The sequence below is a fragment of the Spermophilus citellus genome (assembly GCF_964194105.1).
Source record: "Spermophilus citellus genome assembly, chromosome: 10".
In the NCBI taxonomy this organism is placed as follows: Eukaryota; Metazoa; Chordata; class Mammalia; order Rodentia; family Sciuridae; genus Spermophilus; species Spermophilus citellus.
In genome coordinates, this window is record NC_138197.1 from 129060736 (window position 1) to 129087834 (window position 27099).

At 40.0% G+C, this 27099-nt stretch overlaps 1 protein-coding gene across 6 annotated transcripts in view; it reads left to right on the forward strand.

The window, feature by feature from the left end:
- Positions 1-27099, forward strand: part of TNRC6B (trinucleotide repeat containing adaptor 6B) — a 246723-nt gene that overhangs the window by 193393 nt on the left and 26231 nt on the right. For 4 of the 6 annotated variants that reach the window (XM_081309335.1, XM_081309333.1, XM_081309334.1 and 1 more), the window contains 9 exons: positions 2680-2855; positions 5910-5984; positions 6805-6850; positions 7996-8132; positions 9096-9266; positions 13402-13527; positions 23697-23828; positions 24138-24233; positions 24382-24565. In XM_081309335.1, the coding sequence (XP_081165461.1) occupies positions 2680-2855; positions 5910-5984; positions 6805-6850; positions 7996-8132; positions 9096-9266; positions 13402-13527; positions 23697-23828; positions 24138-24233; positions 24382-24565 (1143 nt within the window). The remainder of the gene's footprint in view (positions 1-2679; positions 2856-5909; positions 5985-6804; positions 6851-7995; positions 8133-9095; positions 9267-13401; positions 13528-23696; positions 23829-24137; positions 24234-24381; positions 24566-27099) is intronic. The other 2 variants (XM_081309338.1, XM_081309337.1) reach the window with 1 other exon arrangement.

The following is a 27099-nucleotide window of genomic DNA, read 5'->3' on the forward strand; positions in this document are numbered from 1 at the left end:
CTCCTTGGCTTCTAATGTAGAACCTCGTCTTTGCCAGGGACTTCGTCCGTCTGTACTTCACTTTTGTTTTTCTATTTTCATTCATCCACCCACGTTTGAACACTTACAGGTTTTTGTAACCTGACAAAGATTTCTTCATTCCAATTTTTAAATGAAGAACATCCTACTTACTCATAATTGTTGAAAATGGAAAACTATACTTGCTCCAGCTGGCACCATAATTTTGGGAAACTTTGTAGACTCATGCTATGGAATGTCTTATTGAATATTCCTAAATTTAAAAAATAAAATTTTGAATGTCCATTTTCACTTCTTTGTAACTTTCTTAAAAGAGCTTTAACATTTCTTTTCTAAAACATAGCAGATTTGTTTTTTTTTTAATTAAAAAAATTAATTTTATGGAATGCTCAGACTTTGAAGAAGAGAAAAGATTCTGTGGTTAAGTTTATCCTATGATAATTAAGACTTTTACAGTGCCTTGAAAATAATATTATTAGTTTTATTCTAGAAATTCATATTTGTGCCTAAATAACTACTTGCCAGGCATGGCAATGTATGCCTGTAATCCCAGCAACTTGGGAGGTAGGAAGCTGGCAAGTTCAAGGCCAGCCTCAGCAACTTACCAAGACCCTGTCACAAAATAAAAAGGGCCGTGTATGTGGCTCAAGGGCACAGCGTACCTGAGCTCAGTCTCTGTTGCTGCAAAAACAAAAGCAGAGATCTCCCGAATCTCCTCAGCTTTATAGATATCCCAAACTTTGTGAAGACTTTGTTCTCCTGTTTTTAATTATGAGGTCAGTTGACGTCGTGGGATATGTCACCCCGTAGACTTGAAATAGATCCACATTGCTTACCAGACCCTCAACACAGACCTTTCAACAGGACCTTCAGGATTTTTTGTGATTTTCCAATCTTAAGAATCCCTTTATTCCATCACAAACCTTCTTTTTCCATGTTCTGTAATGTCTTCTTCTCAGGAGCATCTGTAGTTACAGTTCATGTCCTCTTACTGGGTGATTTGAATGTGCAGTGCACAGAGGAAGAGTTAGAGCCTCCAGGTGATGCTAGTAGTTCATCTGTGATTTCTCTAGCCTCTGGATGCCTTAAGTTTGATATTATAAGTTCTGTGATTTAAAATCAGAGCCCCATCCCGTTGGTGCTGGAGATGGAACCCAGGGCCTGCTGCATGCTAATTACTGTAGCCCTGAGCTGCACCCCAGCTCTCCTTACTTGTATGCACTCCCCCTTTTTTTCTAAGAAATATTATTTTTTAAAGCATTCTTTTAAAACATGCTATGGAATATCATGTTAAAAGTTAAGCTCTTTTCTCTAAAAGAAGAGTTCACCTGTGTTTTCATTTTTATACAAGGACTTTTTTTTTTTTTTTGGTACTGGTAATTGAACCCCAGTACTCAACCACTGAGCCACATCCCCAGCTCCTTTTATATTTTCTTTAGAGACAGGGTCTCACTAAGTTGCTTACAGCTTCCTAAGTTGCTGAGGCTGGCTTTGAACTTTCAATCCTCCTACCTCAGCTTCCCCAGCCACTGGGATTACAGGCGTGCATCACTGCATAGGGCGGGCAGTGTATTTTTTATATTTAGATTCTGACTGCTTGACAGTGTGTGGTATGAAGCCTGTGTTTATATGGTATAATCCATAATATAAATGTAATGCAGGATTATGTAAATTAATAACCCCTTATGCAGAGAACATAGTTCTGGTTATCACTGAATGACCAGCAGCAGGCCTGCCTCTTGCTACCCTGACAGAAAACCCCTTTGGCGTTCACCTGGGCCTCCTGGGGGCATGAAATGAAATGCCGCAATTAGAAGAAATCAACTGTGTAGCTGTCATGGGCCTGGCCCCAGGGGATGGCAGTAGTCATTTGAAGAAGGAACTAGAAGAGCCAGTTTTTGGCTCTACACTTCACATGAAGCTAAGTGCACAAAAGGAAGATGTGGGTGAAATCTAAATAGGCTAATCTAATTGCATACAGTATTTTTAGAGGGAGATTAAGGTTTTATCTCAATCTTCAAGTTAAAGATCTTGTTTAAAGGGGATATCACTTGCCTAGAGTATGTGAGGCCCTGGGTTTAATCCCCAGCAATGAAACGCGCACACACACACACACACACACACACACACACAGTGTGTAGATGTTGATAGAATAGACAGAATATTGAGGCCCTGTCCTTTTGAACTTCACAGCCCTCTTTGATTTTTCTGTTGTCTTTCTCCCCTTCCCTCTATCCTCCACATTCCACATTTTATACCTCCTTTTTGGGGAGGACAGGTTAGGGGGTTACTGGGAATTGAACCTGGGGTACTTTATCCCCAGCCCTTGCTAAGTTGCTGAGAGTCTTGATAAGTTGTTGAGGCTGGTTTCAAACTTGCAATCCTCCTAATTCAGCCTCTGGAATTATAGGCATGTGCCACCATGCCCGGCTACATATATAATTTTTTGGGGGGCTGGGGATGTGGCTCAAGCGGTAGCGCGCTCCCCTGGCGTGTGTGCGGCCCGGGTTCGATCCTCAGCACCACATACCAACAAAGATGTTGTATCTGCCAAAAACTAAAAAATAAATAAATATTAAAATTCTCTCTCTCTCTCTCTTTAAAAAAAAATTTTTTTTTTGGTTGTTACAAACACCTGATTCATTTTTTTTTTCTTAAAAGATTCCAAATCTATGCAAGATGGCTGGGGGGAGAGTGATGGGCCAGTCACAGGAACTCGCCATCCCAGCTGGGAAGAGGAGGATGATGGAGGAGTCTGGAACACCACCGGCTCTCAGGGAAGTGCGTCCTCCCACAACTCCGCAAGCTGGGGACAAGGAGGAAAGAAACAAATGAAGGTAGTCCTTCAGAAATATTTGCACTTGCTTACTCATTCTTAGAAGGGAGAAGAATGCAGAACTGAGAATGTGTTAATGGAAGGAGTGAGGGAACTAGAGTCTCAGAGGTCTTAAGTAAAGGGAAATATTTCCTTACAAACCGGTAACTGTTTCCTATTTATCCCTGTTCTCCTTCCCTGTGACCTTGAAACCTTGCACTATAGAACTGTTGCTGTGGGTACAAAGAAGTTTGCTAAGATGCAAGGTCATCATCCATTTTTGGTTTCCCCATAATAACAATGTGTTGGAAACTCTCCAAGCATGTCTTAAAAATATTTTATGCATTGACATTAAAAAGCCAAAGAAGTTCTTAAGTAAAGTGCAACGGAGATATACAAGAGAAACTCAAGCAAGATAATACTGGCTTCTCCAGGCAGTCTTGTTGTAGTTTTACCTGACTGGGGAAAGCCCAAAACCCAGAACCTTCCTTCTAATCAAAGTACCATTGTGTGCTCTTGTTATATAGCAACTAGGTGATTTCTCTACATCCTGTACCAGGCTGACTTCTAAACTTTTCACTTTCCGTATCTTATAACAACTTAATTTCTCCTTGGATTTGCATAGTTTAATGAGGTTGTTTGTTTATTTGCAGTGCTGTTTGGAGCCCAGGGCCCTGTGCATGCTAGACAAGCACTCTACCACTCAGTTGTTCAGTTGTACCCCTAGCTCTAAGGCTTTGGTTTTTAATCTAGAACAATAGTCTTTTCATCTAAACCATTGCCTTGGCAGTAGGGTTCTCCTTTTTTTTTTTTTTTTCTCTACACACAAGAAAAAATGACAGAAATAAGCATATACTGATTTTCAATCTGAGAGCACTGTTTTCCTGTGAAACACTTCACAGTTAATATTCTCCCAGGTTTCAAACACCCGGCTATCTTAGAAGACCTTCTGGTGGCCTTTATCCCTTTGCCTATGAAATATTGATTTAGTTAAATACCTTGAGTTTCTTCTGTAGCAGGAGAAGACTGTTTGTTTCTTTCTTTCTTTCTTTCTTTCTTTCTTTTTTAGAAAGAGAGGGAGAGAGAGAGAGAATTTTTTTTTTATATTTATTTTTTAGTTCTCGGCGGACACAACATCTTTGTTGGTATGTGGTGCTGAGGATCGAACCCGGGCCACACGCATGCCAGGCGAGCGCGCTACTGCTTGAGCCACATCCCCAGCCCAAGACAGTTTGTTTCTATTGGAGACATTTTATTCATACAATTCCTTATATTTTCCCTTTTAAAATGACTTTTATTTCCTACTCCCATCACAAAAGAAATTATTTGGTAATCTTTTCAGCATCTTTATACCTTTATGTTCTCTAGTCTGCTTTGGCAGTGTTTTGGTCATTAACAGATGACCAAAGGAGAATTCGTCTTAGAACCCTAACTCTGACCCTAACCCTAATCCTAATGAATGCCCTACTCAGGTGACAACCAAGATTTATTTAATTGAGTTAAATGGAAGTTGGGTGCTTCAGCTCCTATGCCAATGATTCTGAGACTTTCATTCTGAGGACCTTTTTTGAAAAATTGTGGTAAAGTACACATAACATTTATCATCTTAACCATTTTAAGTGTGCAGTTCAGTGGCATTAATTATGTTCATGCCATTGGGCTACCATCAAAACAACATTGTTTTTATCTTACAAAACTAAAACCTTTCACCTGTTAAAAAACAACTTCAGGGCTGGGGTTGTCGCTCAGTGGTAGAGTGCTTCTTTGCCTAGCATATGTGAGGCACTAGGTTCAGTCCCTGGCACCATATAAAAATAAACAAATAAAATAAAGGTATTGTGTCCATCTACAACTAAAAGAAAAAAATTTAAAAAAAAACAAAAATAACTTCCCCCTTTCCCTCCAGGGAGGACTTTTGGACCTCGAAACCTATAAATATGACAGATATCACAACACATAATTTTTACCTATAGAGCACACTATTAGTATTAATTATATTAATATAAACTGTTTTAGTTAGTTTTTGGTCACTGTAACTAAAATACATGATAAGAACAACTTAGTGGAAGAAAGTTTATTTTGGCTTACGGTTTTAGAGTCTCCATCCATAGTCAGTCACCTCCATCCTGGGCCTGAGGTGAGACAAAGCATCATGGTGGAAGGGTTTGGTGGCAGAAAGCTGCCCAGCTCATGGCAACCAGGAAGTGACAATGACAAGATGTGATCCCTAAGGGCACAAGCCCAATGACCTACCTCCTCTAGCCATACCCACCTGTCTCAGATATCCAGTAGTCCATTCAAATTATTACTTCATCAAATGGATTAATCCACTGATGAGGTTACAGCTCCTCTGAATGTTGCTGCATTGTTAACACATGACCTTTGTAGGGGGAAAAAGTACTAGATGCAAGCCATAACATGGACTCCATCCTGCCAAATTCCCATCACAGTTCCACCTGTCTTCTTTCCAGAAGTGGAAGTGAGCTGATGACTGGTGCCTTGTTCAGGAGAGTCTTCCTGATCCCATTAACAAACAACTTATTTGCCCAGAAGATAGGTGATGGTGTCTTACACCAGTCCTCTTTCCGACTGCGAACAAATGTCCTTTGTGCTGTGAAATAGATGAGGTACTACATTGCTGTTCTCATTGCATCCACACCTCTGTATGGATGTCCTGTTTAAGTAGGCTCCTTCCAAATGAAAGCTGATGTGCACCAGCATCAGCTGTTTATTTTTTCGTAATACAAACCAGCTTGAGTCACAAGAAGAGCAACCCACTGAAAGTGGAAGTGGTAGTGCTCAGAAATCACATTTTATAACTTCTTTACATTTTAAAAATTAAAAGTACCTTATGTCTCTCTAGTTACTTCTAGTTCAGGGTGATAAGTAGAGAAAGAATGAAAACAGAATGAGATCTTATTAATCATTTAAACTAACATTAAAATACCAAAGTAATTTAGAGAAATAGGGTTCACAGAGTTAAACTCTTGGTTCTACGTTTTCAGTGTGTACTTTTGCAACCCAGGAGGGGGAGATAAATTATGCGGTTCTGAGGTTACATATTTCATTTCTGTAGTGCTCACTAAAAGGAGGAAACAATGATTCATGGATGAATCCTCTTGCCAAACAGTTTTCAAATATGGGATTGCTGGTAAGTTTTACTTTTCTCATATGTATAATGTATCCCAAATTTTAGGTTTAGTATGAATTTTAAATCTATTGCCACATTATCATATAATAATATAAATTTAGAAGCTAATTAAGCAGTGTTTTTGATGTTTTGAATTACACTATATTTGCTTTCTGTTCTTTTATTCTTAATGATATACTTCAGCATTTAAAGATGAGAGCTTCAATTTGCTATCTTTGTGTCCTTTTCCTTGGGGAAGAAAATGGCAAACAACTTAAGTTCACACAGTTTTCCCTAACACTGTTGTGTCAGTTTTTATATTTTAATTTTAAAAAGAGAACAACAAAATACCTAGAAAAACTACAGGGATTAATCATGTAGGGAATTCTTGTGGATTTCTAGTTTCCTTATTTCTTGAGAACATTGTGGGGACACCTGACCTGATTGCCAACAGATAAATGACTTGGCTACAGACCTTTTCAGACGTGGTGACTTGACGAGTCACGAGAAGAAGTCATCATCGTTTGGCTGCCATTCATGGAATTTGATCCTGGGCTGACTGGAACTTGAGGACGGGTTTATTTCTCCCTGCAGCTGTCTAGCCATTTCTCTGTCCATAGGTGTAGGAGGCTAATCATATGTGAAATTTGAATTTTAAGAATTACAGACACCAGCAGCAATCAAATTAGCATGTTAAAATGTTAAGGTCTTCGTTCCAGTGTAAAGTTCATTTGTATAGTGCCCCTGATAAGATTGGCTTTCACATGAATAATGCTACTTCTTCCCTAATTTACATGTGCACCCTTAATTTTCTCTCATCTGTTTTTATTTGAATTTTCAGAGTCAAACTGAAGATAATCCAGGCAGCAAAATGGATTTGTCTGTAGGTGTGTATCAGTTCACCAAGGATTGGAGTGTACTGGTGTTAATGATGTGCCACTGGGATCTCCTGCCGTGTTAACTTGGGATGGGGCAGTTCAATGGACATTTATTAAATGCTTACTCTGTATAAGATACCACATAAAATACTAGGTAGAAGTTGAAAACTCACATGACAAGAGCAGGAACAAATGTAAAGAAGTGATGTGTGCCCACTATAAGAAAGTAGGACATGGTAGTTGTCGGTTAATTGTGGAGAGGGAGAGTCCACCTAAAAAATCAGCCTTGCTCTTCGTTCCAAGCATTGGTGTTACAGAGGACTGCAAGCTGGGTTGTGCCACATCTTCCCAGTTTTTTCAAGAGAGGTAACAATATCCTGATATCTGTGGTGCTGCTAGACTTGGGCCTCAGTTGCTGTTTTCATTACTGACATACTCTTCCATTGCAGTTTGAGAGCTTATAGTGTCAGCCCTATCTGAAAATCTGTGGGATTTTCTTAGTAATGCTATTACTCACCCTGAGGAACTTAAACTAAGACAAAAAGAAAACAATCCTGGGTAGTAAGGGAAGTGTGTAGTGTGGAGCTCTGATATATAATAGCGAATTTATAGAGTTATGAGGGGAAAATGGGAGAGATTGGTCCATTTAGGAGATTGCATTGTGCAGGTGACACGGACGCTTTTGACTGTGTGCAGCTCTCAAACTTTAAGTTTCAAAGCAAAGCTGGGCCTCTTTGACATTTCCCCCTATAACTGTATTTCACAACTCCATCATTTATCTACCAGATGCTAAAAAAGCAAAAACAGTTTCTCTCACTAAGAAACACAAATTTATGAGCAAGATGTATTCATTAAACACATCAATAACCATCTAAATATTTTCTTAGCCAGATTTGTACTGGGTTAGCCCTAAGGCTCTCTTTCTGTTCTCCCTGGAAGACAAGCTGCAGCAGATACGTGTCTTGTGTCTTGTGTTGCTTCTAGTAAAGAACCCACATGTGTTCTGGGGATAAAACCCAGCAGATTATCCCAGTGAGATCTCTCCTGATCTTTTCCCCAAGGAGCAGAAAGAGGTTATACCCAGCACCCCAGAGAGCAAGGTGGGTGGGTCTCTCTTGGTTCTTGAAATTTTCACTCTGTTTATGTCCTTTCAGATAAGAAATTTGATGTGGACAAGCGAGCAATGAATCTCGGGGATTTTAATGATATCATGAGGAAGGATCGATCTGGGTTCCGTCCACCTAATTCCAAAGACATGGGAACCACAGATAGTGGGCCTTATTTTGAGAAGGTGAGTTGAATTCTTTAAGATAATAATTCAAGAGAACTGGTTTGGTTCCCATTGTCAGATTTTGATAACTGATTCTGGACTCAATGAGTAAAGCACAAAACATCACCTGCATTGAAGTGGTGACCTGAGAATAGGTGATTGGGCAGGATCTAGAAAGGTCTGTCTTTAGCATGCGAGTATTGTGACCAAGATCTAGGTTTTGAAATATTCATGAAGTTTGATGGGCAATACACACTCAAAGCATGTAGAGGAAATTTTAGAGATAAATTTATTCTGAATTATTTTCCCCCCTTCTGCTCTGCAACTACAAAATACATTTTGGGTATTGTGCAAATACTTGTATTTCCTAAGGCCTTGCCTTCAGTTTTGAAAGAACTCTTTTTCTTTCCCACTTTCCTAGTAGTTTATATTTAGTAACAGTAGTGTACTTTTCAAATTCTCAACTATCTGATGGAGTCAAATAATTTTTATCTATTTTTTTTTAATTTTTAACATTTCTAAAGGAAAACATTGTTCCTTGTTTCAAAACACCAATTTGCAGTGCTCCTGGTCTTCATAAAGCAGTTAAGACAAAAATGTTTAGATCTGGCACCTTTTTGACATCACTGATGCTGGTCCAGGCAGCAACATACTTCTAAAGAAGATTACCCTGGCTTCTGTTAAAGGAGCCACACAGTGAGAGAAATCAATATTAGATGCAGAAAAAAATAAGCGTCTGACAGCATTTATCTAATGCAGTGGACAGAATGTGAAAAGAAAACTGTTTCAAAGAGGATGACAGATAGTATCTGTTGGGCAGAGTGTGATGGTGATTATCCAGATTATTATCCAGATTCCATCCTGGGTTATTGCTAATACGCTCTCACTTTGTTTATTCCTAGTGTCTCTCTCTTTCCCTTCTTGCATTCTGTTGCTTCACTAACCAACACTCATTGTGATTGGCTAACTCCTACTACCTTTCAGCTGACTTTGCCTTTCTCCAATCAAGATGGGTGCCTTGGGGATGAGGCTCCCTGCTCTCCCTTCTCCCCTTCTCCCAGCTACAAGCTGTCTCCCTCTGGTTCCACACTACCCAACGTCAGCCTTGGAGCAATCGGCACAGGGCTCAACCCCCAAAACTTCGCTGCTAGACAAGTAAGGAGGCCTCTCAAATTTGTAACTGCTTGGCTATGGCCTCGCCTTGGCCCTGGTCTGCAGTTTATTGCATCATTTGTCTGTCTCTGGGAAATTTGTTGATTACTGAATGCACAGAATGATACTAAGTGTAGGTTTTAGATCTTAGATCCTATAGAACCCATCTCTCTCCATGTTTCTCAACATAGATTTTATTTTAAACCTTTTAAAAAATTTGATTTCTCATTTTTCTCATGAATTCACATTTAATAAGTTAATAACTGATGGGAAAATGTTAATGAGGCCACCGTAAATACCTTATATGATCTAAGTTAGCAATATGTGCTATTTTTAGCATTAGATTGGATAACAAGTAATACTTTGGGGGTCTTTTCAATTTAATATGCCTGCTAATCAAAAAATAACAGCAAAACTAGTAAGATTCTTATTTGAGGCCTACAGCATCCTAAAATGTCATGTCTTTAAGTTTAAAATACAATAATTACCCCAAAAAAGAGCTCTTTCTCAGATGTGGTGGCTTCTTTGGACCTAAACAGCCCCTTGCTAGGTAGGATTGCACTGGATGTCCTCCAGGGAAGGGAAGGGCTGGTAACCTGCTGCCTTCTGGCTCTCTCAAGCCTGAGGGGGCACAGCAGGATTCTTGTCACTCCACAGTCTGTTGTAGTCTGTGGAGAAAGCCAGGGATTTGGAGCAACAGTGTCTTTGCAACAATAACTCTAGCAGGAATCTCACTAGCTATCACTCTGGGACCCCCCACCATCACTGTGTCCTTTACCCCCAGGGTGTCATAGGAGGACATTGATTACAGTGTGTAATTATTAGTTGTATTCTGTATGACTATCATATAAACATTGAAGGCTGACATAAAGCAGTTCTTCTTAGACCATAGTCTGGGTGCTCCTAGGCATTTATGTCCAGTTGTTGCCCTGACACATTTTAAAATGAGGATTATACTGTGTCCATGTGTTCAGATTGGTTATATCTGGACTGGGAATCATAAGTAAATTTTTGTTTTCTTCCTTTATTTTTCACTGTTTTTATGTTTCCACAGAGGATATGGATATATGTTACTCTTATATTTTGAGTTGAGATGTAGAAAATGTAAAATTTTCATAATATTCTTGGTTAATGCTGATGATAAATGTGGTCTAAGATTGCATAATTATCAGAAGCTGTTAGTACATACTCTTGAGCATAATAGACCATCCAAACTAGTTTGGCCCTGGACTTTACGAAAAGATCATTCATTCCTCCTTGTTTTGTAGTTTGTGCATTGCTACAAAGTCCGTTGTTGCCCACCTTGGTGCACATGTTCTGTCCAAATAGAGCAGTTTCATTGGAACTGGAGCAGCCCCTTGCTCTAGGTCTTCTCAGGCTATCCTCATTCAGAGTTAATTGAATATACTTCATAATTAAAAGTAAAATTCAAGGTTTTTATTTTCCAAGTTACATAAGATTTCAGTCAGCTTGCTGCTTTTGTTTTAAATTAATAGACTTTCCTGAGTTGAACACTGGGGTTAAAGCACATATTACCAATAATTATGAGGACTCCAGTTGTCTTTGAAGCCTCATATACAACAGTCAAAACTTTAGTGATAGCCAGATAAAGCAATGTTAGCATACATACAAGATTTGGAATACTGTTGTCTTAATTTCTAAATTTAATTTTTTAAAAGGCCAGATAAATAGGATTTCCCTAATACATCACTGTGTACAACAGCAAATCCAAGCCAAGAAAATAAGCACTGTGGTGCCAAGATTCCTTATTAAGGTAGAGGGAAGGCATTTTTGATTGACTACTATTTTCCATTTCAGATATATCAATGTTTTATGTATAGCTTTAGAGATCCTTAAACTTTAATGGAAAAGGTAGAGTCTTGTCTCCTGGAAAAAGGAAAGTAGGGGCTTGATTTTACCAAAACTTACAGATACAGATTCTTTTTCCCTTATCAAAGGGAAGGTTGAAATTTAAACTGACCCCAAGCCAGATAGAGTGGCACATGCCTGTAGTCCCAGCTAGTTGGGATTCTGAGGCGGCAGGATTGCTTGAGCACAGGAGTACAAGGCTACCCTGCACAGCACAGCAAGACCCTGTCTCTAACATGCCACTCCCAGGGGCTGAGGATGTAGCTCAGTGGTAGAATGCATTCATAAAGTCCTGGCAGCACCCTCACCCTGGCAAAACCACCACCACCACCACCAAAAAACCCTTCATAAAATTGTTTCATTTTTGCCAAAACACGGATTCTGGGAAAGACGATCACTACCATCCAACAATTGATCATGAATAAATGATATTTAGTGGCAAAGTCATTACTTTGAGAGTAAAATATGAGAATGATCATAGCACACTATTCTTGGTGAGATAATATTCTCAGGGATGATTGGTAGCCAAGCTGTCATCTGAGAAAAGTTAAAGCCGATGTGTTTAACCTTAAAGTGACAGTTTAGTGAGTAATCAGGAGGAGTGGAAATATTAGAGCTTCTAGAATTTTTTTTTAATATTTATTTTTTAGTTGTAGTTGGACACATTACCTTCGCTTTATTTATTTTTATGTGGTGCTAAGGATTGAAGCCAGGTCCTTGCATATGCTAGGCGAGTGCTCTACCGCTGAGCCACAACCCTAGCCCAAAGCTTCTAGAACTTTTTGGAAACAAAATTTATGGTGGATCTTTGATTTTTTTAAAATGAGACACATAGGTTTTAATTGCCATTTCTACTTTATTTTTATGATCATTCTTATTTTCAGTGCTTTTAAGTTCATTAATTTACCTGTAGCAGTCCCTTAATCTGTTCTTGAATCATTAAACCATCAAAGTATCTTTAGTGTTCTAGAACTTAATGATTCCATTGCAAAATTCTTGAAAATTGCCTTATCCCTGTGGTGAGCTAAAGGTGGGGACTTTAGTTCAGAGTTTATACACTCAGCATAAGCTGTGCAAGCAGTGGTGCCTCTTTCTTTGCTGAAGATAATCAGTGGGATAAATTAGTGGTTCATGGATGTTTGCAAATGATGTATGCGACCTACAGACCAGGGCTTTATTGAGTTCTGGGAATGCAAAGAGGGAAGGATTAAGTTGGTGATAGAAAGACAGAATGGAAAAATAATTGTTTTAACACAGTTTGTTAAGTGGTGTCATCAAAGTTTCAGTGTTTGTTAATCTAGAGGTGAGCTCAGTTGCTTTGCCTGTGGAATGAGGAAAGTCTTGGGAAAGCCATCCTTGACAAGGATGACCTTCTGAGTTGCATCTTGAGGGGGCCAAGTGAAGATGGGGTAGAGAAGAATCTCAGGCAGAGGAACAATGTCAGGTTATAAAACACTGTTTTTTTGCTGAGGAACTTTCCTTTAGCTAAAAACAAGTTAGAAAGGCACAGTGCAGCTGTCTCTAGCTGTCATTGTAACAGGGGAGATGTGCTTGGGGAGGAGTCTTCCCAAAACCAGGGAACTAAACTGATTTTTAACTAGACTTGAGATTTATACATTTGAATGAGAAGTTACAGGTGAGTAATGTTTGCTTGGTATCCCTAGAATGATTTTTACTTTTCCCCTTTCTTTCTTTTTGATCTCACTGTGTGATTAACGTTTCCTCATCTAGCAAAGAAGGGGTGGAGCAGATCCAGGACAGGGAAGGGCCTTTGGAGTTTGAGCATGTCCTCGTGGCACTCAGCTTACTGTATTACATGGCAGCAATTATGTGGTTCAGCAATTCAGAGAAGAGGAATCATGGTGTGATTTTTACAACTGATAACTACTAATAAGCGTGTCTTTCTATTCTGGTGTCTTTTAAGATGGATCTCAGATTATAAGGTTTGAGAATAAATTGGGTAATCTGACTCTTTAAAAATTAAGTAATTTAATCTTATATTGCCTATACCTTTCAATAAAAGAATGTAGTGCTGCTTCCAGCACTTGGCTCAATTTGGCCCTTCGGTTTGTGTTGTTTCTCATCCTGCACAGATGGTGACTGGTTTGCTCATAACTTGATTTGAGTAATGTTGCCCAGCACTCCCCAATGAGTGTGAGTCCATGGGGCACAGATCATGATTCTTTTTGAGAGGTAGAAGCCTGAACTGCTTCTTACTTGCGTTTTCTCATGTTAACAAAAAGCCTTACTGGTGCTGTTCTGTCCCTAGGGCGGCAATCACGGTTTATTTGGAAACAGCACAGCACAATCGAGAGGCCTGCACACACCAGTGCAGCCGCTGAGTTCTTCTCCTAGTCTCCGGGCGCAAGTGCCTCCCCAATTTATCTCCCCCCAGGTGAGCAACTTTGGTTCACAGTTCAAAATCAAAAACTGTTCTTAACAGTTATTACTAGTTATTAATAAACTGGTTTGTGATTGTAAAAGGAATAAAATAGTTGCCAGTCAAAATGGGGAAAATCCACATGCTGGGGCTGGGTTCAAGATTTTGGGGACAATATATCAAACCTCCTTTTTATAGCATCATGCATATGAACAAAGTAGGTGTTTTTGCATGAGAAGTTTTTTTTTTTTTAATTTTTTTTTTAATATTTATTTTTTTTTAGTTTTTGGCGGACACAACATCTTTGTTTGTATGTGGTGCTGAGGATCGAACCTGGGTCGCATGCACGCCAGGCGAGCGCGCTGCCGCTTGAGCCACATCCCCAGCCCCAAGAAGTATTTTTTTAAAAAAATTTATATTTTTTAAATTGTAGTTGGACACATTACCTTTATTTTTATTTATTTTTATGTGGTGTTGAGGATTGAACCCAGGGCCTTACATGTGTCAGGTGAGCACTCTACCACTGAGCCACAACCCCTGCCTGAGAAGTATTATTATTCCTTTTGAATCTTCTAATTTTCTAATGAAGTCACATGTAACTAAAACTACTTAATGAATTCTGACGTAACAACCTTCAGAAGCTGGTTGCCCTCAAGGATTCAGCTTTAGATAAACAGAAGCACTGTCAGACTGCTGGGTTTTTCTTAGGAATTTTGAGGAACCATATTCCAAAAATCTATGTAGATGCTCTGGGGGGAGTTCTAGAACTGATGAAGAGGCAGAAATTCCTGGGCTAAAATCTAACTCATTGAGTAGCTCTGTGTAGGGTACAGTCATTTGGATACCATAGGAAGTCTGCAGGTCTATTTCTTCATGGGAGCTGTGCAATTTGGTTTTGGGGAAAAGAGGAATGTAGGTGAGGGATTTGTGTCAGTCTCCCACACACTCCTCTGATGGTAAAATCACTAGCAGATAGTCAGTCTGATAAATGTCATATAGCAATGTTTAATGGTGTTTGGGGAATCTGGTGAGACTTCGCACTATCAGTGACATTTAAAATGAATCTTGAAGAATGAGTCAGTTTTCTGGGCACAGTCAGATTAAAGAGACCTTCCAGGCTACAGGAGCCTTTGTGCAAAGGGAAATGATATCCAGTAAAATGTAGCATGTTTGGGGAAGTACAATTTGTTTGAATAATTAGTTTAAGCTGGTTGAAGCATATGTATACTCATGCATGCTATCTAGAATAGAATAAGAAGAAACTAGACAGAGAATTTGGGGCAAAATTTAGTTTGCCTTTTTCAGGTATTTGGGCCTTATCATATAGGCCAACCCTTGTCATTGTCAGCCTGGTTTATAATCAGTATCTGGGCTGCTATTTTTGCCTATCTTGGGCTTTGGGACCTGGTTACCTCCAAGTGATGTATATGTGCACCCTAAATTTTGACTTTTGCTGTTATAGATAATGTAGGGTGGAGGAGGGTTTTCCAGGTGAAAAATATTGTGGGTGTGTTCTGTATTGGCTCTGTATCTAAATCTCCTCTCTCTCTTTTACAAGTTCCTCCTCACTTTCCCAATATTTAATTATCAGAATGTCTGATCCTCAGTTCTCCAACCTCTTCTGCTCACCATCTACAGCCACCACTAGGTGATGTCACACAGTGGAGTCACTTGAAATACTGAGTACCAAAATTGTGTCTACAGCTCACATCTTTTTTCTCAACTCCAGGGACGGCTTGCATCACCAGTGGGATGCTTACCAGTACTTCACATTAACGCATCCAAACAGAACTTCCAATCCTACCCTAGATATCATTCAAAAATTTCCTCATCTTCCAAGTAAATGGGCACCAATTCTGCAAGTATTCAGGCCAAAGACCTTAGAGCTAGTCATCAAGGGGTCACATTTAGTTCATTACAGATCCCCCCTTAAGAACTTTATCCAGATTCTGACTGTTCCTACCTTCTCCATTGATAGGGCCCCTGATGAGGCCACCACCAATCCTCTCCTAGATTATTGCAAGGGCCTCCTGCCTGCCACCTTGCTTCATTCCTGTCTTGCTTTCTCCAGTCTAAGTCACACAGGGCTCTGGCTGGAGATGGAGCTTGGAGGTAGAACACTTGCCTACCATAAGTAAGGCCCTGGGTTCAGTCAGTGTCCAGCACCACAAAAAAGTAAATCAAACACTGGCATCCCATTTCCTTTTCCTCTTTCTCCTGTAATGCTGGGGATTAAACCCTGGGCCTCACACATGCTAGGGAAGTATTCTACTATGAGCTATATTCCTAGCCTTTTTAATTTGTATTTGGAGACAGGGCCTTGTTAAATTGCCTTGACCTTGAATGTATAATCTTCTTGCCTTAGTCTCCCAAGTTGCTGGGCTACATACATTGTGCCACCTCCAGGGCTTTCCTTGAACTTCACAGACCCTGCCGCTGAGCTACACTCTCATGTTGATCAGTCTTAATGATATTTCATCAGGTACATTTACCTTTATTTACTTAATACTCTTCCCCCAATATTGAATATTAAGTTGTTTCTAACTTTTCATTACTATAAGTAATGCTGCAGAGAAATCCTTATATAAGAAACTTTGCCCAGAGTGATGTTTTGGGATCAAAGTGCATGGACATTTTTCAAAGTTTTGATAAATATCAAATTCTATATCCATTTTGACCACTTCATAGGGGAAGCCAATATTTAATGTAAGCATGCACAACAGACACTCAAAACTCATCTTTAAATTTGTTGCAGTGCTGGGGATGAGCTCAGTCAGTGGTATAGCACTGGCCTATCTTGTGTGAGGCCCTCCAGTTGGGGCCCCAATACCACAAAACAACCAACTAATGATTTGTTACCAGTATTCCAGCCCTCATTGTTTCTACTGTTGTCATTTTCCTCCAAGTCACTCAAATATGCAGAAAGTAACATTCTAGCAGGCTTTTGTCTTACCTTTAAATTTTGCACCTGCAGTGCTTGGTTAAATGTCAAGTTGATTGCAACAAGAGCTTTACTTTCACCAGCCCAGCTGGAGATTGAAGGGCTTTTAAAACAGAGTAATTATCTCCCTGCAATGGGAATGTGCAAACCTGCACTTTAATTACTCTGCAACCCAGGTATGAACAGTCATTTGCCAGGAACTTAGTGGTGCTGCTCTCAGTTCATGGGTAATTCTTTGGAGGGATATGGCACATCTGCAACGTGTAGAAGGGAGTAGTTGAGCAAGGCTAGACAGGAAGTGCTCAAAAATGTCACTAGTCTCCAGAGTCATCAGTGGTACCAGTTGAATATAAGAATGCCCCATGTTAGCATTCTTATCCTTTTCTTTAGTCTTTCTGTAACTATCATTAAACATTGTATTGTTTCAACTTGCCTTTGCCTTTTTTTGTACTTTAATTGTATAGTATATAGGCCCCTCCCTTATTTTTTTTTCTGTCTTATTCCCCCGCCTTAGTTTTTTTTTTTTTTTTAAAGACCTGTATTTTATTTATTTACTTTTTTATGTGGTGCTGAGGTTTGAAACCAGTGCCTCACACTTGCTACTAGGCACTGGTACAACACCAGCCCTCCCCCTTATTTTTACTTGACATTATTTCTAAGATTTTCCCATGTTCTTTTGATTAGTTATGGTTTGTATAATATTCCATGATAAGAGTATAATATAATTTGTTAATCTTTCTACTACTGACTACTGTTGGTAGACATTTGGGTTGTTTATAGATGTTTGTTATTAGGAACAGTGCTTGTGTGAAAATCCCACCCCTCCAACCTCATGGAACAAGGGATTAAACCCAGGAGTACTATACTGCTGAGCCATATCCCCAGTCCTTTTTTATTTTGAGACAGGGTCTCACTAAGTTGCTGAGATTGGCCTCAAACATGCTGTCCTCCTGCCTCAGCCTCCTGAGTTGCTGGGATTATGAGTGTGTACCACCATGCCTTATAACTGCTGTGAATATTCTTAGATTTATCTTCTAGAATGTGTTTCTCTAGGATATGTACTTTGAATGGTGCTAATTTTGAGTAAAAGGAATGGTGGTGTGGGGGATACTTGGCTCTGGGCCAAAGATGGTATCCATTTTCAAGACTGAAGAGAAGTGGGTTAATCAGAGTCCAGCTGATTTCTTCAGTGGAGCTGCTTAAACCAAAGGAAAGGAAAATGAAAGTTCAGACAAGCACCATTTATTTTGAAGGCCAGCAGTTTGAAAAACAAACCAAGTAGAAGAGAGCTCCTACAAATCATAGTACTTGGAAGGAATTTGGAAATAATACGATAGATTAAAATTTTTAAATTTTTCAATAGCCATATTTAAAACCAAAGAGAAACCTGCAGGATTTTAGTAATATATATTCTTTAACACTGTATATCCAGAATTATCATTTTCACATGTAATTGATGCCTAATATTATTATTGAAATTTTTGCTCCCTCCCATTCTTTGAAATCTGATGTGTATTTCACACTTAAAAATAAGTCTTAGTTTAGACTCTTACGTCTCACGTGCTCATTGGCCATAGGAAATAGTGAATGTATTGGGCCACAGAGGTCGAGAGAATTGTACCAGTACTATATTCATTTCCTAGGGCCAGCACAACACATTACTACCAATGAAATGGCTTAAAACAATAGAAGTATATTCTTGGCTACTTTTGGAGACTTCGGATCTGAAACCAAGGTGATATCACAGTTGGCTCTTGCTGGAGACTCTGAGGGAAGAAAGTCTGTCCTGGTGCCTCTCTCCTAGCTTCTGGGAGTTACTGGCACTCCTGTGCCCCTTAGCTTGTAGACATCGTCATCTCTGTCTCCATATTCACATGGTCTTCTCCCCCCAGCTATCTCTATATTTTATATGGCTTTCTCTACCTACCCCCCCACCTCCCAAATCCAGAGTCCCCTCTTCTTATAAGTACAATAGTTACTGTATTATAGTCCACCCTTATCTTATAACCTTTGCTAAACTTGATTACATCTATAAAGACTTATTTCCAAATAAGGTTACAGCCTAAATTTCCAAATGAACATGAATTTATATTAGGGGAACACTATTTAACCAACTACTGTTGCCAAATCGATGACTAAGATTCACACAGAAAGCGGTATGTGGAACTTCATGGGTATTGGAGGTATAGTAGGATAAGACTGTAAGAGACTGGTTTGGAATATGATTTTGATAGCACATGGAATATCTATTCTCATCCCCCAGGGGTGGGGAACAACTCTTATTACAATGAGGATAGAATTATTAGGTCAGAGACAATGACTTAAGTTACACTGGTTATCATTTGGGTGAATTCAGAGGAGAGGTGATGAAGAGTTATTATTTAGGGATGATTGTGTAGGGGTGTGTTCCACACGCTAGCCATAAAACTGGTGCAGACACAAGATGGACAGTAGTGGTATGTTCATATTGTGCTTACATCTGCCAGAAGTCCAAAATAGGAAGTCAGACAAGTATATATGTATGTATGTATGCATGTATATATTTTTGGTATTGGGAATTGAACCCAGAGGTGCTTAACCACTGGGCTGCATTCTCAGCCTGCCATTTTTTAAATTTTATTTATTTATTTGAGACAGGGTCTTGCTAAGTTGCTTAGAATCTCACTAAGTTGCTAAGGCTGCCTTTGAACTTGTGATCCTCCTGTCTTAGCCTCCCAAATTGCTGAGATTACAGACATGCGCCACCATGCCCAGCCAGACAAGTTTTTAAATTGGATGGTGATGCTTGATATTAGACATCATCAACATTTCTTCGAAGATGAAGAGGGAACAACTGGGAAAACTGTATAGTTTTCTTAGCCAGAATGCTTTTTCCAAAGTGATAGAATCGATAGAGTAAGTACATTTGACTGAGGTCCTGGTTTAAAAAAAAAAAAAGGGGGGGGGCTGGGGATGTGGCTCAAGCGGTAGCATGCTCGCCTGGCATGCGTGCGGCCCGGGTTCGATCCTCAGCACCACATACCAACAGGGATGTTGTGTCCGCCGAGAACTAAAAAATAAAAATATTAAAAATTCTCTCTCTCTCTCTCTGTCTCTCTCCTCTCTCACTCTCTCTTTAAAAAAAAAAAAAGAAGTTGATAAGCCAATTATAGAAAACCTGAATTTGGTCAGATGTTTCTACACTAGAAAGGGTCAAAGAAAAGATGGGCATAGGGCTGGGGATGTGGCTCAAGCGGTAGCACGCTCACCTGGCATGCGTGCGGCCCGGGTTCGATCCTCAGCACCACATACCAACAAAGATGTTGTGTCCGCCGAGAACTAAAAAATAAATATTAAAAAAAAATTCTCTCTCTCTCTCACTCTCTCTTTAAAAAAAAAAAAAAAAGATGGGCATAAATTCTTGAAAATGTGGCAAAGAGTGACTAAAAGCAAAAGGAAACTGAGGAATATGACTTTGATTGTGATAACAAAGAGATGATAGGGTTTTTTTGAGTGTTTTTTTTTTTTTGAGAGAGAGAAAGAGAGAGAATTTTTTAATATTTATTTTTCAGTTTTCGATGGACACAACATCTTTATTTTATTTTATGTGGCTCTGAGGATTGAACCCAGCGCCCCACACATGCCAGGCAAGCGCATTACCGCTTGAGCCACATCCCCAGCCCCTCGTTAGTTTTTAAAGGGGCATTTTCAGAAGATGGAAAGTAAGGGTGAAAACAAGGATGAACATGTGTAAGTGTTGGAGGATTAAAACAAACAAGCTGAGGCCTACAGAAAAGGTAGATTCAAAGAACTTTCAGCGTTTAGTTTGGTGCAATTTGGTGACTAGAAAAGGAATCCTTGCTTAGACTAAAAAAGAATCCCACAACAACAACAAAAAAAAGATTAAAAAAAAACCTTTTGGGCTGGGGATGTGGCTCAAGCCGTAGCGTGCTTGCCTGGCATGTGCGGGGAGCTGGGTTCGATCCTCAGCACCACATAAAAATTTAAAAAAAAGATGTTGTGTCCACCAAAAACTAAAAAATAAATATAAAAAAATTATTACAAAACAGAAGTAACATTTTATTACTTTTGTCTTTTCTGTTAAGAACAAGAATATTCGAGGATGAGGGTTTATTAGCTCAGTAATAGAGTACTTGCCTAGAATGTGCAAGGTCCTGAGTTCAGTCCCCAGCATTGCCCAAAAAAACTCCATATGAAACATAAAATGAAGAATGATCAAACCAAAAGGTCTGTGTCCCTGTGGGTGGAGCGGCTTGAGAGCAACTCTGATAGTAACCAATAATCACAGCTTGCTACCAAGGGGGGTTTGGTTTTTGGTTTGTTGTTGGGTTTGGGGGATTTTTTCCCCCCTAGGCAGGGTTCCACTGCATTATCCTGGCTATTCTGGAACTCTAGTGGGCATAAATGATCCTCCAGCCTCAGCCTCCTGAGTAGCTGGGACCATAGGCACGTACACATGGCCCAGGTTTTAACTTGTCATTCCGTTCACTAATTGGTAAAAGCATTCGATCATAAGAATGAGGTAGGTTGTTGTACCTCTCCGCCTCAGAAGGTCAGTTGACATGCTCTCTCTCTGTTTTAGACAAAATGGAAAAGCACAGGCTAAATGCTAAAATAGTTGTGTGAATTACTAAATGGCTATTTACAAACAAATCAGTTTCAGGTTGGAAGGAAGTTTTTAGTAGCATACTAGTAAAAAAGTCCTCAGCTCTATCAAGTTCTGCATTCTCATCAGTGAGCCAGTAGGGGGCCGGGGCCTGGGAATAAGTTTAATAATAATAGGGTAGAAAAGAATTGGGTGGAGTGATCTGAACAACTTAAAATATAATAGAGGGCTGGAGATGTGGCTCAAGCGGTAGCGTGCTCGCCTGGCATGTGTGCGGCCCAGGTTCGAACCTCAGCACCACATACAAACAAAGATGTTGTGTCCGCCGAATACTAAAAAATAAATATTAAAAAAAATTTCTCTCTCTCTCTCTCTCTCTCAAAAAAAATATATAATAGAGGCTCATTCATTTCATAGATATTTATCAAGCATCTACTGTGTGTACACAGATAAATCTAAGGTCCTACCCTCAGATCAAAAATAAATTAGTAAAATTTCAAAACCCAGCTGCTGGGGCTGGGGATGTGGCTCAAGCGCTCGCCTGGCATGCGTGCGGCCTGGGTTCGATCCTCAACACCACATACAAAACAAAGATGTTGTGTCTGCCAAGAACTAAAAAATAAATATTAAAATTCTCTCTCTCTCTCTCTTAAAAAAAAAAAAAAACAAACAGCTGCTGAGTGCAGTGACACACACTTGTAATACCAGTGACTTGGAAGGCTGAGGCAGGAGGATCACAAGTTTGAGGCAGCCTCAGCAAGTTGGTGAGATCATTCCTCAAAATAAATAATAAAAAGGGCTGGAATGTAGCTCAGAGGTAGAGAAACCCCTAGGTTCAATCTCCATTACCAAAACAACAACAACTAGCTACATGGGTTAAATACTAAATTCTATACCAGGGAGCAGAACATCTTAAAATATTGCAGATTTTAATTGACATTGAACTTAGTATTTGAATTGGGTGTGCAGAGGCGATCACCAGAGAAACTGAGATCTAGACATTGTTACTGAAAGCCTGACTCTGGGCAGAATGGATAGGGGTAGCCAGGTTGGCTTGGTGTCAGACCCCCCTCTAGAAAATGGCTTTCTGCTTTGCTCTGTGCATTGAGAAGTAGTAAGCTGCAGGAGAAAGAAGTGAATATGTTCAGTCTGAAGGTGAGATGGAAGGGATCTGTGTTCATTGCCTCTGAACATTTAAAGAACCATCTTGTGGCATAATATGAACATTTATGGAGTACATTTCTAAGTAACTTGAAATCTTCAAGCAACCCACCGAAGTTGTTATTCCTGTTTGGAGATAAGGCAAGAGAGTCTCAGAAAGGTCGGATAAGTTACTTGCTGTGTCATAAAGCTTAGAGATGGCAGAGCTGGGATACAAGCCCAGGTATGCTGCCTGTAGCACTGTATTTGTTTTTTTGTTGTTGTTTTCTTTTGAGATGAGGGTCTTGGTTTAGATTGTTTTTCTTGTATTTTGAGGTGAGGGTCTCACTATATTGCCCAGGCTGTTCAAGTGATCCTCGGCTTCCACCTCCTGAGTAGTTGGGATTACAGCTGTGCCTCTGCCCCTGGCTAGCGTCAAACCTTTGAGCTTCGTGCCCTCAGAGGAGAGGTGTTAGGTTTACATGGTCCAACTGAGCTGCCGCTTTCCTGGATGAAAATGGCAGAAACTCACTTCAGCTTACATTAGACACTCTTAGACAAGTGGCCCAAAGGTGGGAGGCAGTCCTTTCCCTGTCACCAGAGCTTCCAGCAATCCAGCCTGACTACTGAAAGTCAGGAAAAAGGAAGGAGCTGGGCCTTAAACTTCAGGCTCTATTCCATGAGCTCTTTGCAGCTCTATTTGGTTATCAGAAGTCATGAGTGGAAACACCAGTGTCTCTTTACAAGTTAATATTTTGTTGTTAGCTGTGTAATAGAAGGACTTTCTTGTAAGCATTTACTTTCTGTGTAGTCAGGTATATTTTGTTTGAAGGCATGTTTCCACTAGTAATTTCTTCCCCCCCCAAAAAAAAATATTTTTTAGTTGTAAATGGATCTTTTATTTTATTTATTTATTTATTTACATGTGGTGCTGAGGATTGAACCCAGGGCCTCACACATGCCAGGCAAGTGCTCTACCACTGAGCCACAACTCCAGCCGCTCAACTAGTAATTTCTTTCTTTTTTTCTTTCTTTTTTTTTTTAAAGAGAGAGAGAGAGATATTTATTTTTCAGTTTTCAGTGGACACAACATCTTTATTTGATTTTTATGTGGTGCTGAGGATCGAACCCAGCGCCCTGCGCATGCCAGGCGAGCGCACGTTACCGCTTGAGCCACATCCCCAGCCCCACTGGTAATTTCTTAATTACACAAATGCCGTATCGTTGTTGGTATTTTTATTGCCGATGTCTCCCTGATGGTAAAATTCATCATTTTTCTTGTAGAAAATTGAAAAGTCTGAGAATTAAAAAGCCCTTAAAATCCCACTGCTCACAGATGATCATTGTTAACACTTTGGTATATTTCCTGCTAATATTTTTTAAGGAAAACATTGGCAGTGTTTGCTTAAATGCATCAAGAGTGTTTTCACAGAAAAATAAATGTTTTGTTTTGATAAATTCTGAGGCTTTCCCCTCCCTTTTGTTTTATTTGGCTAGGTTTCTGCCTCAATGCTCAAGCAGTTTCCCAACAGTGGCCTGAACCCAGGTCTTTTCAATGTGGGGCCCCAATTATCTCCTCAACAAATTGCCATGCTGAGCCAGCTTCCACAGATCCCCCAGTTTCAGTTGGTAAGTAGTAGGTTTTCCTTTAATAACTAAAAAGGCTATTTGCTTTTTTTTTTTCCTTTTAACTTTGATTTCCTTCATGTATCTTTGTCACTTTTTATGCTTGAAGAGCAATAGTTCAAACTTTTATGCAAACTGTTGCATTTCCTTAAAGGTTGTTCTATCAGCTAAACTGAAGATAAAGGTAGTGGTACTTCTTTATTGATGCTTTTGACTTGGTGACCTGCATGCCAGCGCACAGGCCCTTATAGTATTCTCTGAAAGTCAATCTTAGTATGCTTTTGTTCCCTCTCTTCTCTCCTTGTTTTATAGGCATGTCAGCTTCTCCTACAGCAGCAGCAACAGCAGCAGTTACTGCAGAACCAGAGAAAAATTTCTCAAGCAGTGCGCCAGCAGCAAGAACAGCAGGTTCGTGGATGGGAAGGGTCCCCTGTGCTCTGTGTGAGGGGTGCCTCTGCCTTACCCTCTGATCCCAGAGTAGAATGGCATACAGTTGGCTTATGGTCTTCCTTTCCTGTCCTTTGTGTCCTTCTTGATCTGGATGCTGCTCCCCCAGCTGGCTCGAATGGTGAGTGCACTCCAGCAGCAGCAGCAGCAGCAGCAGCGGCAGCCAAGCATGAAGCATTCGCCATCTCATCCTGTTGGGCCCAAGCCACATCTGGACAACATGGTACCCAACGCACTGAATGTGGGGCTCCCGGACCTTCAGACCAAAGGGCCAATCCCTGGATATGGTTCTGGTATGGTGTTCATAAGAAGATTATCTTTTTAAAAATCTGCTGATCTAAGCCTGTGGTAGAGGTTGGACCTACATTTCCCTTCATTTTAATAGTAGCCATACAAGGTAGATAAATATTCTTATCCCTGTTTTATAGGTTAGATCGAAATATCTGAGGCTCTTAAGTTTTGCTGGTTTTCCTAGATTCACCACATAATTAGTACATAACAGAGTTGGGTTCCAACCCCTCTGGTTCCAAAGCAGCCTTCTATGACAGCATGTTTACAAAGGCCAAAATGTTTTCCTCCTGCCAGGAATTTTTTTTTTTTATTGGAACATTATAATTATACATAATAGTGAGATTCATTAAGCCATGTTCATATATGCATGTATACTATACAGGGAATTTTTAAAAAGACAGTTGTAAGTATAAATATTCTAATTGTCACACCTGGCTGAGGTTATAATCTATTAAAATATGTACAAATTGAATTGTTTTATTCAACTGATAAAAATCTCTTAAAAAGTGAGAAACTTGCTGGGTGCATTAGTGCACCCCTATAATTTCAGCTACTCAGGAGGCTGAGGCAGGAGGATTGCAAGTTCAAGGCCAGCATCAGCAACTTAGTGAGACCCTGTCTCAGAAAAAGGACTGGGGATGTAGCTCAATGGTAAAACACCCCTGGGTTCAAACCCATTGCAGGAAGAGAAGGAGTAAAAAGAGCTAAAATTATAAAGCAAATTGATAAAAATTCTACCAGTATCAGAATTTCATGTGACTTAAATAGAATAGTACACTTTCATTAAGCTGTGTGCATGCCTGTAATCCCAGTGACTCAGGGGGCTGAGGCAGCAGGGTCACAAGTTTGAGGCCAACCTCAGCAACTAGGTGAGACCCTGTCTCAAAATAAAAAGGGCTGGGAATGTGGCTCACTGATAAAACACCTCTGGGTTTAATCCCCAATACCAAAAAAAAAAAAAACAGGAATTTTTTTGGAGCTGGCCATGGAGGCTCCCGTTTGCAATTGTAGCAACTGGGGAGACTGAAACAGGAGGATCACAAGTTTGAGGCCAGTCTGGGTATCCCTGTCTCAAGATAAATAAAAAGGATTATGCATGCAGCTTAGTGGTGGAGCCTTTACCTAGCATGTGGGAAGCTCGGGTTCAGTCCCCAGTACTGTGTACACACCCACACACAAATTGTCAGGCAAATCTTAGCTGTTTTAGAAGGGGGGCGGGGGACATGCTGTAAGCAGAATTCAAACAGCGAGGCAACAGTTATTTAAAAATAAAGTTTAGGGCTGGGGATGTGGCTCAAGCGGTAGCGCGCTCGCCTGGCATGCGTGCGGCCCGGGTTCGATCCTCAGCACCACATACCAACAAAGATGTTGTGTCCGCCGAACTAAAAAAATAAATATTAAAATTCTCAAAAAATAAATAAATAAATAAATAAATAAAGTTTAAAGACTTAAAAAAAACATATCACTGACTAGACAGCATTTAGACTGACAACATTTAGAATTTATACTGGTAAAGAAGATACCATTCTATGCAAACAAACAACAACAACAACAAAAAGATGATTGAGAAGACCTGAAATCTATACTTCTGGATGACAAAGTGACTTGACAAATATCTGCTCTCTGCTCTGCTTCCCAGGAGGCCAGATCACTTGCAGGCGTGAGCAAAGACTTTAGGGTGTCCTTGACTCTAGTAGTTTAGGGGAATTAATTTCCAGCTTCCACCAACTGTCCTCTTAAAATTAATCTGCCCGAGTATTGATTTAAATTTAGAATAGCCTTTCTGGGGCCAGGGGTGTTAGAATAGGTTAGTGTTAGAATACTTGCCTCACATATACAAGGCCCTGGGTTTGGTCCCCAGCCCCACAAAAAGAAAAAATACTCTCTCTGCTCCTGCCACCTTGTATTACCATATGCTCCTCTGCACTACAGCAGCCCAGCGGGGCCAAGTGTGGAACAACTCCCAGAATGACTCCTAAAAGTATGGTGACCACTGGGTTCCTGCCTGAAACCTTTTAATCATATTTTCTGTTACGGATGAAGCCTAATGGAAGATCCTAGGTACTTTCACTTGTCCAGGTTATTCTGAATTTAGACACAGCTTCTGATAATGAAGCAGGGCAACTTGCCACCCATCCCATTTTGTCAAGAGTACAGTAGAGCTTGGGTGGTGTAGTTCAGAGATAAAGCAGCACTCCCAAGGAGGAAGGGCATCTGAAAGGCAAAGGCAGCTTTCCCACATGATCAGATGCACAAGGTTCTTTCAGCACTTCACCATATCCAACCCTAGGGCATATCTGTGGGTGAAAAGAAAATCCCACCTTGCACAGCTAAATCAGCATGGCTTAGTGACTCTGATACCTTTAAATGCACCTCTTCAAAATGCACCAGGACAAGCCTATGGAGGAACTGTTGTCCTTTCCTTTAGGCTGTGAATGACTTAGTCAATTAGTTGTTCAAAATCTAAAATTTTACAATGTATTTATTTCAGTGACAAGTCCTCGTGTTTCATGTTTTCTGCCTCTCCTAAAAATTA